Genomic DNA, 11393 nt, shown 5'->3' on the forward strand with positions numbered 1-11393 from the left:
AAATTGTAATGTGGACTCAAACACTTTCTGTAAAGCTGCTTTGAAATTATGCATATTGTGAAAAGCGCTATACAAATAAACCTCAATTGAAGTGAATTTTAAAATAATTCAAGGCATGCACATGCATTAATTCATTCAATTATTAAAAAACCAGTGCACTCAAGCAATCCTTTTTATCAGACAAATCCATTTCAAAATCTTAAATTCAACACTTTAGATTAGGGTCCAATTCTCACAATTAAATAACTAGGACTTTTGAAAAATAAACTGTATGTGCAATGAACGCTGAAACCAGAAACTCACTGTAGCTAAAACCAATGTGTAAAGTAAGCTGTGCAAGTAGACTTAGTCCATTATTGCAACATTTTATCTCACAATTCTGAGGGGAAAATTGCAAAATTGTTATTTTATATCTTGCGATTCAGACTTGGACTTGGAACAATTATAATCTCTTCGTTTGAGGGGGCAAAAGTCCAAATTTAGTTGTGAGATAAAAAGTTGTAATTATCTTTTCTCTTTTATTCCATGGCAGAAACAAAGAACAGCCATGCTAGTAATGAAATATAACCTATAACTATTCACATTTACCAAATATAACACATATTTGAAACAGTGTTTATCAATTTTTATTGCGTTGCTCCAAGTACTTCAATTGTGAATTCATAACTGATAGATGAATGCTACGTTATTAGAAAACGGTAAGTTTGTATATCGGTATACAGTAGTAGCAGTAGTGCTGTGCTGTTGTGACAGTTTTTGTTGCACCAGACTGTGATATCTCTATATTTGGACAATGTCTAAATGAGAAACAGGAAGTGCTTCAAATAAAGACAGAAAAATGCTGAACATTGTAGATTCCCTTAACACTCTTTCCACTGCGTTGACATTTCTGGATGGACAGATAAATGGCATTCAGTATCTCTGGTGAAAAACACATTTGACCACATCCTCTCTCTAAATGATGTGAGTTTTTTTGTTTGTTTTTTGCAAATGAAGAAAGTGAAGAAACAAGAAATGTCTTATTTTTAGAAGACGCTGTAGAGGAGATATTGTTGGTGTATTCACAACTCTTTCTTTCAAACAGATCCCAACTCTGCATGTGTTTAATGAACGAGTTTGTTGAACATGATGGATCCAATCCTGTTATTTTCCGGACTTTGCAACACTTTGAATGGCTTTGATCCAATCCTTGCGCTCATCCACTGTAGCCGCCTGAAGATAGTAGTGCGTCTCATCCGAAGTGATGATCTCAAAGAGATTCCCATCAGCCTCTTGTTTCTTGCCTGCAGGAGATTGTAAGAGAGAAACATTTGCATGCATTCTATAATGTAAAAATGCTTTACAATTTAAATGTGTTCTTGTCATCATGTTTTGTTTGATCATTTAGATGGACTAATCATCATACCATCAGGAACATATTCCACCGCTGTCACTACTGAGCCACGCAGGTGAATAGAGCCGAGTGGATCATCTTCACCCTTAGAGAGACAAACACACCAGACCATTTCAATACTATATATATTAGGGCTGGGTAATAAATATCGATTTCTCGATATTAATCGATTCTCATTTTTACGAACCGATATCGATTCTTAAGTCTCAAGAATCGATTATTCATCCTGTTTCATTTGAATGAATGGGATATTGTATCGCGGGTGCGCGCATCAAAAAAAAATCGCAATAATCTTTGTCCTTTGTTGTTACTATTGATATGAAGCAAAGTCTCAATTTTCAAATTACGTCCATTTTCTTTAGAACTTCAAAAACATAAATAGGGTTTTGTCGCTGTGGCGTGAGATCACTCTGGAGTTCAGCAGCGCTGATCTCTCTTCCGGGTTAATAATACCAGTCACAGCGCCAAATAAACATGAATGAGCGTCTGAAAGTGTGTTAAAGATAGAGTACAACTTATCGAAATTCGTATCATGTCACATTGATTCGCTCAATCAGCGTTTCAACCGTGGAAAGACGTCAGTTAAACAGCTTGTAGTCAATATCATGTATCGTCATATTTACCTCAGAAAACCCACATCAACTCGTTAGTCAGCTAGAAAAAATAACACCAGAGAGGAGCATTTTGCAAAATATATAGCCACCATTTAAATGTTTATATTTCATATAATCTTTCTTATTATAAAAATAAATAAAAGTGTAATTTAAGTGATTCATTCATTATTACCTTCATATTTGAATAAATCTGGCAAGTTTTTTTTTTATGACAGCCACCATTTAAATGTTTATATTTCATATAATCTTCTTATTATAAAAAGTAAAAGTGTAATTTAAGTGATTCATTCATTATTACCTTCATATAGGCTAATGAAGCCTAGTAGGCTACAACTAGACTCCTATAGTTTACAGCATTAGTTAAGAGATTTGATTCCCTTGAGAAAAAAATGCCATTTATTGTAACTGATATCCAAAATAATCGATATTGAATCGAATCGTAATCGAAATAGAATCGAATTGCAAGCTTGTGAATCGAAATCGAATCGAATTGTGAAATTTGTCTCAATACCCAGCCCTAATATATATATATATATATATATATATATATATATATATATTTGAAGAGGACAGGAACATGCTTACCTTGGTGGGATCATAGTAGTGGATATAAGCAGGATCATCTCTAAGGATAAACTTTCTGACTTTCCAGTTTTTTCGCCGATGACCCTGTATAAGAAATAAAGGTTAAAATGTCTTATAAATACTTTAAATACTTGTTATAGTGTTAACAAAACAGACTTTGTTGAAAGTGTTATCTACTTTCATACATTTTTCTTTTCATTTTGGGGGTGAACTATATTAATGACAGGTGTCTGTTCAACAGTTCAATCTCTAATCCTTTTTGCAAACCCTTTTTTTTCCTTTGATACTGAATGCTATTCTAGTGCATTTCTATCACGACAACTCTCAGAAGAGTTTAGCATGGTAATGATATGACAATTGGTCTTTCGGACAGGGGTGTGTTTCCCAATAGCATCGTTAGCCAACTATGGTCGCAAGTTCTGTCGTTATCAGCAGTTTCACGAAACCATCGTTCAAACTAACATTCACAAACATCAACGCAAAGATGTATGTGTGTAGTGACAGCTCTCAATCTGCAGTTAGAAGTAGAGTTTCTTGTTTTCCTGACATGTGGACTCAAATCCTTATCTTGAACAAAATAAGCAAGCTGACATTAAAAAAAAAAAAGATTTGTTCATTTTGATGAACGAGTTCGAACAGGAGAGTCACGAACGTGTATCACAGAACAGAGCAAGGCGACCATTTGAGCTTATAAAACTTAAACTTAGTTATTTATTTATTAAATGAGCGATCGTTTCGCTTGATAAGACCCTTATTCATCGTCTGGTGTCGTTTAAAGCCCTTTGAACAGTTTGCACTGAAACTCTCATTTGGACTTTGAGCCGTTTGGTCCCCATTGAAGTCCATTATATGGAGAAAATCCTGGAATGTTTTCATCAAAATCCTTCATTTCTTTTCGACTGAAGATGAAGATGGTGAGTAAATTATCAGCAAAAGTTTTTTTTAAAGTGAACTACTCCTTTAATCTTTGTTTATGTTAGTTCACAATGCATTAACTAATGCTAACAAGATGTATTAGTAAATGCTGAAATTAACATTAACAAAGATTAATTAATGCTGTATACATGCAGTTCATTATTAGTTCATAGCTTACCTGTTTGAGCAGACAGCCCTGTTTGACTATGGCACCTCTGAACTCCTCCTTCAGGATCACATCTTCATCACTGGAGTAGCCCTCACAGAAGAAACCACTGTCCGCCTGCAAATCAACAAACACTGAAAGTGTCAACAACAGCTTTCGGTTCACACGCACACACTGTGTTTTTTCACACACAGCCACTTCCTTGTTTTCAGTACATGCTTTATACATGTCACCGAGATGTATGACATGTGGCCAATACTGTATGATATGGCTCTATTCTAAACTCTACAGCGACATAAGGGATCAAATTTGATATTTTCTACTTAGCAACCACGCGCTCCCAAGTTTGGTTTCTCACCATTGCTGATTTCTAACACACACTCACAGTGTCCGGCCTGGTAGAAACGAAAGCTGATTCTCTCTGTGTGGTTTTCTGTCGTCTGTTTGTGTTCATATGTTAAAGGGTTAGTTCACCCAAAAATGAAAATTAAGTCATTAATTACTCACCCCCATGCTGTACCAACCCCGTGAGACCTTCGTTCGTCTTCGGAACACAACTAAAGATATTTTTGATTGAATCTGAGAGCTGGATCAGTCCTATATAGACTGCCTAAGGGACTGGCTCTTGACGGCCCATAAAGTCATTAAAGAAAAGGTTTAAATATTCCATGTGCCTACAGCGGCTCAATTATAAGTTTATCAAGCGACGAGAATACTTTTTGTGCGAAAAAACACATAAATAACGACTTTATTCCACTATTCCATTACTTCCTTATGGGCGCATGCGCGAGAACTGAGACGAGGACGTTCTCCTTCGTCTACTTCTTGTTACCGGCTGCTCACCGTTTAGGAGTTTTACCGCCCCCTACCGTATAAGATGATGTGCTGATATAGAAATTGATATACAAAACTTTCTGTTTATAAGCAGAGGAAGATGCGCGCTGTACATACGCTTTTCAATTAGCGTATTTTCCGCACTATAAGGTGCACTTAAAAGGCTTTAATCTTCTCAAAAAACGTGTTCCTTATAATCCGGAGCGCCTTATATATGGATCATCATCTTATACGGTAGGGGGCGGTAAAACTCCTAAACGGTGAGCAGCCGGTAACAAGAAGTAGACGAAGGAGAACGTCCTCGTCTCAGTTCTCGCGCATGCGCCCATAAGGAAGTAATGGAATAGTGGAATAAAGTCGTTATTTATGTGTTTTTTCGCACAAAAAGTATTCTCGTCGCTTGATAAACTTATAATTGAGCCGCTGTAGGCACATGGAATATTTAAACCTTTTCTTTAATGACTTTATGGGCCGTCAAGAGCCAGTCCCTTAGGCAGTCTATGTAGGACTGATCCAGCTCTCAGATTCAATCAAAAATATCTTTATTTGTGTTCCGAAGACGAACGAAGGTCTCACGGGGTTGGTACAGCATGGGGGTGAGTAATTAATGACTTAATTTTCATTTTTGGGTGAACTAACCCTTTAATTGCATGAGCTTATTTTGTCCATTAGATTGATAGATCTGAAAAAGCCCTTACATTTCCCCGCCCATAGACCCTTCCCCCTCGAAGAAATCAGGAAATGGTTGAAAGTGGACTAAAGAGACACCAGGTGTAAACGGGAGTGTCTCCATGGAAGCTTGTTTCTGCCACAGAATAAAACATTTTAATAGATAATTGCACCTTTTTATCTCACAATTGTGAGTTAACATCTTTGTAAAACAGGCCCTTTCCTCTTTTACAAAGTCTTGATGTTGTTTTTGGTCGATTATTCTCCTCATATTCTCCATTGTTGCGGCTCCTCTCTTCCCAGTCTGTCAGTAACGCTCTGTTTACTTCCTGTCTCTATGAAGCCCCTCCTCCTGAAAAGCACACCGTGCTCTGATTGGTCGGCTGGAGCAGTGTGTTGTGATTGGTTGAGCGCTTCGAGTGTGTTCGGGAAATGTCCCGCCCCTTCCCATAACCAGGCCACGCCCCTTTATTCTGCGCATTAATTATTATAATTAGGAAATTGTGACGTGTTCGCGACTCAAGACTACAATGGAGGCGTTTCAGGAGTTCAGAAACACTGACACTGATATAGAGGATAACTGGAGTGTTTTGACTTTTTAAAACAGTATGTAAAAAAGCGTAATAGGTGCTCTTTAAATGTTCTACCCCACTGTTTTCTTTCTTTCTGACGAATCACTTGGTTTTGGAATAGAGCCAATTATATGTAGTGATTTGTAAGCTTACAAAATAATAAAGAGCCTCCGTTTGGTCCAAGAAAACACACTCTGCTCCTTTCTCCGCCCCGTCTTTGGACACGTCCCCCGCGGCCTGCAAGAAGCCCTCGTTGAGGAGCCCGGTGGCCAACATCAGTCCTTCGGCCCGGTTCCTGGCCTTCCCCGCGGAGATCAGCCAGTCGATCGCTGTGTTCCCTGCAACAACATCCAACACAACACACTTACAGGCCAACCAATCGTGCTAACACTTTACAACAAGGTTCATTAGTTAATGTATTAACTAACCATGAGCAATACACTTGTTACAGTATTGTTAATGTTAGTTAATATAAATCCAGCTGTTCATTGTTTGTTCGGGTTAGTTCACGCAGTGCATTAACTAATGTTAACAAATACAACCTTTGATTTTGATCATGTATTAGTAAATGCTGAAATTAATATTAACTGAGTATTGTTCATTCTTATATGTTCACTAATGTTAACTAATGAACTTTTTTTGTAAATTGTTACCCAAATCTTGCAGAAAGAACGATTACAGAGATTAAATGGAGATATTAATTATCAATTTAGCTGCACTCTAAATAAAAATGCAGATTGTTTTTTGTTTTTTTTTGGGTCATATGCGGACAAACCCAAAAAAGTTACATTTATAAAAAATAATAATAATTTGAAAATGTAACCCAATGGCTGGGTTTGTCCATATTTGACTCAAATTTTGGGTTGAAACAAGCCAGCATTTGTTAGAATATAAGAGGTTTTGCCTATTTTATTATGTTATGAAATATATATCTCACCCATGAAACAGTGATTAAACAGCCTTTTGTCCTTCTCTAGCTTCATCTCTTTAACGCCGTTGTCTTGATCTTTCATTAAAACATACAGTTCACTGAGGACAGACAGAACGACAGCAATGATTAACCGTTTTACAGTTCGCAACAGGGACTTTCAAACTTTATTCATCACATTACTCAACTGTCTAATTTGACTGACGGTTACACAATTTTAATTAGCTGTGTTCACTTGAAACCTGTGTGGACGTACTGGCAAGCTTGACTAAAAATTATTTCGGTTGTTTTTAAAAACATTAAAGTCCCCCAATTCTTTTATTTGTGGAACACTGCAGTAGATATTCAACATAATTTATTGGTGCAAATCTTTATTGTTTTAAATCGATGTTCCTGGTAATGTTGAATCAGAATAAGTTCCTCTTCAGCCTCTCTTCTCTTCTTTGATGATGTGGGCGGGGCAACCTGTCACTCACATGAGATCAGCCAATAGCAAACCACAACCATCCAATCAGCCAATCAACTCCTCACAGACACAATCAAGCCACGCCCACATATAATTCTTGTTTCAGAAGCGTTTCACTTGGAGATATGACAAAATGGAGAAAAAGACTAGAGCAACTTAATTTTTATGCCGACTATAAAGCCCCCTCGTAGTCAATAATTTAACCCCTTAAAACTCATCTTTGATCACCAAAATTACATATTTAAACGTTTACACGTTTTATACTTGAAAACAATTATTCATGCCTTAAAATAGCTTGAATGTAACTCGACGCGCTTCCCTCATTTAGTATGCGCGGTTCAATGAATATGTAAATGAGCCCCGCCCCCACTCACTCACTCAGAGATCCACTGGTTGACGATCACACGTTGATCTGATTGGTTACAAGGTCGTTTGTGACGTCAGAAACACCAGCGATTTCAAACCGTGTTTTTGGTTCACTGCAGTTTTAAGGAGGAAATACTTAGCAATGCTGTCCACTTATGAATTTACACATGGTTTGTGTTAAAGCATATTAAAAACACCACATAGACACAAAAACAACATTAAAAGCTTGAGTTTCACCACAGGGGGACTTTAATGTCTGAATTAAATTAAAGATTGACTAACAATCTTTTTTGATTTATCTCTTTATTTATCTAGTTGTTCCAAAACTATGATTTTGTTTATTTAGTGCAGTTTTATAACAGAAACCATACCTCAGGTTAACATTTTCTGGTAATCGAATGGATCGGCGCGTTGACTTCCTGGCAAATTTCTTGCCCCCCTTTAAACAAGTGATCGCTCTCTTGATGTCTTTGACCCACAGCTCGCGTTCCTCCAGATGCGTCGCTTGGAAGAAATGGTCCTGGTTCTTATGAGAACTGATCTTAAACACAAGCTGTTGGAAAGCATACGCTGATATTAATGATACGGTAACACTTTACAATATGGTTCATTAGTCAACTACCTCATAAACTAAGAATTAACAATACTCAGCGTTTATTAATCTTAGCTAGTATTAATTTCAACATTTACTAATGCATTATCAAAATCAAGTTGTATTTGTAAACATTAGTTAATGCACCGTGAACTAACAAACATTAATAAAACACTAACAAATGTATTGCTCATTGTTAGTTAAAGGGATAGTTCACTTTGAAATGAATTTTTGGTATGCATCCAAGATGTAGTTTTGTACTTTGTTTCCACAGTATTTTCAATTTTGATATCAAACTGTTGTTGTCTGTCAGTCATATAATGGAGGTCTATGGTCACCACCTCAAAGAGCATGCACAGAGAAGTCCAGATTAAACATGATTTAATGACTCGTAAATGCAAGTACACATTGATGGCCTAAGACACGAAACGAGCGGTTTGTGTGAGAAAACGAACAGTATTTATATCGTTTTTACCTCTTTTAAACACAGCCACATCCAACTTATCTGAGGACACGGGCGCTTCGGTCTGCACAAGTTTAAACATCCTGCATAAGCGCAAATTAGTACCATTTTAAGTAGCCGTGCGAACAATCTTTGTTCTGTGTAAACAACGTACACGAGCGAGAGATCACTTCCGGCGCTTTCAGGCGCTTGTGCAGACCGAAACGCCTGTGCCTTCAGATCACTTGGACGTGGCTGTGGTTACAAGAGGTAAAAACGATATAAATACTGTTCGTTTTCTCACACAAACCGCTCGTTTTGTGTCTTAGGCCATCAATGTGTACTTACATTTACGAGTCATTAAATTTAATCTGGACTTCTCTGTGCATGCTCTTTGAGGTGGTGACCATAGACCTCCATTATATGACTGACAGACAAGAACGGTTTGACCTAAAAATGTCAAAATTGAAAATACTGCGGAAACAAAGACACCTATATCTTGGATGCCCTTGAGCTATGATAATTAATTTCAAAGTGAACTATCCCTTTAATACATAATGTTAACTAATGAACCTTGTTGTTGCCAATGACACAATCAAGATATGTCCAACACGACCTCATGAAAGTGCGAATCTATAGCACAAATTTTATTTCTCTTGCCATTTATACGCCCAAAATATCGTTTTCACGACGCAAAAACCGTATAAATGGCCAGAGGTATATTGGTTTTAAAGAAGTGATTCCTCCACCGGTCTTTTAGTGAAGTCCTGGCATGGGCTGGTCAGTGTCGCTCCCTTCAGAGGGATCATTCCCTTCGGACTTCTGTCGGTCTTCTTCTTGTAAAACTCTACGCCATCGTCTGCTAACACCACCCACACCACTTTCCATGAGTTCAGCACTGTGCCCTGCAGACAACAACACTTTAGCTTGTTAAAACCACCAAAGAGAAAGATCTTTAAAGTAAACAAACCGTTTCACATGAAGGAATTATAGGCTATAATTTAGCGAAGTGCAAGCATTCAATTCCTGTCATTTTCAGTTCTGTATTTCAACACACACATATGTTGTGGTCAGACCTCTACTATACTTTCGGTTGCCAGACCCATTTATATTACAGTTTTTCACACAGAAACAGGAAAATGTCCACATCGAACACTTGAAGGTCAAAAATGAACATTTAAAATGTGTTAAATGCAGCATCGATTGGGTTTTATTTTTTAGAAAGAAAGAGGATGTTTCCACTTCTGTTCCCAAATTGGAGCAACTTCATAACTTCATGGGAAACGAATAACAAAGCATCATCACATGACACGGCGTTTTGTGGTACGTCTCAGTTCTTGTCAGTAAAATTCTTGCTTTCCAGTGATATTGACACGTATTACAACTCCAGTCTTACCTTTTTCACCAAGTATCCTTCTCTGATTCTCGTTGGCTCCATCTCTGTCCACTAAGCTCGACTGGGTTGTCTTCTTCAGGGAGTGGTGTGTGTGAGACGCTTCAGCAGATTCTGTGCCTGTGACGCGCCGCCGCCTCGCTTGGCAGTTATAGACATTTTTTGATGAAAGGGAAGTTGCACATGTCTGACTTGGTCAGATTAGTTTCCTTTGTGTTCTCAGCCCACATAGTAAATGAGTCAAAGACCAAAGATTATCAACCCTTATGAGTGATGATGAGTGAACGCTTGACAAAAAGTCATGCTTTTTTTTACTTGTAATGTCCATTCTGGTCCTTGAAGTGGATCAAAACCTTTCAACAAAGTTATACATGAATTTTGAACAACACCCGTTCTCATCTTAGGCCAACTTTGATCAACTTTTCTGATCCTCTTACTGTATATAAACAAACATATCATTTTTATCTCTCGTGGAACAAACAAATATCTGAAAAACCGTCATCGAAAACATTTAAATCACTTCTCAGAAATTGGTTGCTGATAAGAAGGTCGTTCACTGAACCAATTTTGTTGCACTGAAACAGGAAGTTGAATGAAGGGAGTTTAAGGTGTTACAAAAGAGCTACATTACGTTCTTGTGGTCGCTGGAGAAAGATCCGCCTTCGTCGTGTTCGAAGAGACATCCCAACAAACACACAATTGAGAATTTGAAATATTATCCACTCGTGTACTGCTTAAATCACACAGCTTACGAACTCTGTGATTGTTAAAATAAAATTTTTTAAAAAACTTTAAAAAAAAAAAGTCAACCACACGAAAGGTGTTTTCACAAGTGGTTTTGAAAGGAAGCGAGAGTATTGTTTATGATGTTATGGTATCTGACTTTTTAAGCTTGATCGTATTAGCTGATAAACACAACGACTGTACGTTTACAAAGACAAACACAAAAACTACTACTGTGGTACTATTATATATACTGTATCAGACAATACCATTGTACTTGGTATTAACTAATAATATGTGTTAATTTCATGAATGATTATCAATTGAAATAATGCATATCATTTTGATTTTGAGTGTGTTTAGTGAAAAGTTAAATAACTTGAATTGAAAATAGAATACTATTGATTCTTAGCCATATAAGATCATGCTTAACATGTCATTTACATACTTGGTGTGTAAAAACAGTATCCTTGTTGATTTTGGAACAACACTCTAATTTGCCAATCAGATTTGAGAATTAAGTTTACAGTTAATGTCAGAGGTAAGATTTTTTTTTTTTTTTTACAACATTCTTAGCCAATTATTGTTTTCCTCTGATATTAGGGAGAGGTAATGGGTGTAGGGTTGGGTTTGGTTGTAGTTGTAGTCTGACTAAAGTGCCTTAAAGAAAAGAAAAAAAAACTTTTGCTGATAATTTACTCACCCCCATGTCATCCAAGATGTCCATGTCTTTCT

At 37.0% G+C, this 11393-nt stretch overlaps 1 protein-coding gene across 1 annotated transcript; it reads right to left on the reverse strand.

The window, feature by feature from the left end:
* Window positions 1-438: 438 nt before the first annotated feature.
* plek (pleckstrin) lies at window positions 439-10172 on the reverse strand. Its single transcript, XM_039690617.2, has 9 exons — window positions 9939-10172; window positions 9292-9447; window positions 7880-8061; window positions 6686-6777; window positions 5902-6086; window positions 3686-3790; window positions 2593-2676; window positions 1406-1478; window positions 439-1283 (listed from the first exon to the last, which is right to left on the reverse strand). Exons 1-9 carry the CDS (start codon window positions 9978-9980, stop codon window positions 1144-1146), a joined length of 1059 nt encoding a protein of 352 aa, XP_039546551.1. The 5' UTR covers window positions 9981-10172; the 3' UTR covers window positions 439-1143.
* Between the last annotated feature and the right edge of the window lie 1221 nt (window positions 10173-11393).

Source organism: Pimephales promelas, chromosome 11 (assembly GCF_988280905.1).
Source record: "Pimephales promelas chromosome 11, fPimPro1.hap1.1, whole genome shotgun sequence".
NCBI classification, from domain to species: domain Eukaryota; kingdom Metazoa; phylum Chordata; class Actinopteri; order Cypriniformes; family Leuciscidae; genus Pimephales; species Pimephales promelas.

Bases quoted from the DNA above. Each gene is read 5' to 3' on its own strand.
- plek (XM_039690617.2), bottom strand. From the start codon at position 9,980: ATGGAGCCAACGAGAATCAGAGAAGGATACTTGGTGAAAAAG. The intron at 6,087-6,685 runs GTGAGATATATA...ATGTTGTTGCAG, and splicing joins GTTTAATCACTGTTTCATGG to GGAACACAGCGATCGACTGG. The intron at 3,791-5,901 runs GTAAGCTTACAA...GTTGATTTGCAG, and splicing joins CGGAGGCTCTTTATTATTTT to GCGGACAGTGGTTTCTTCTG.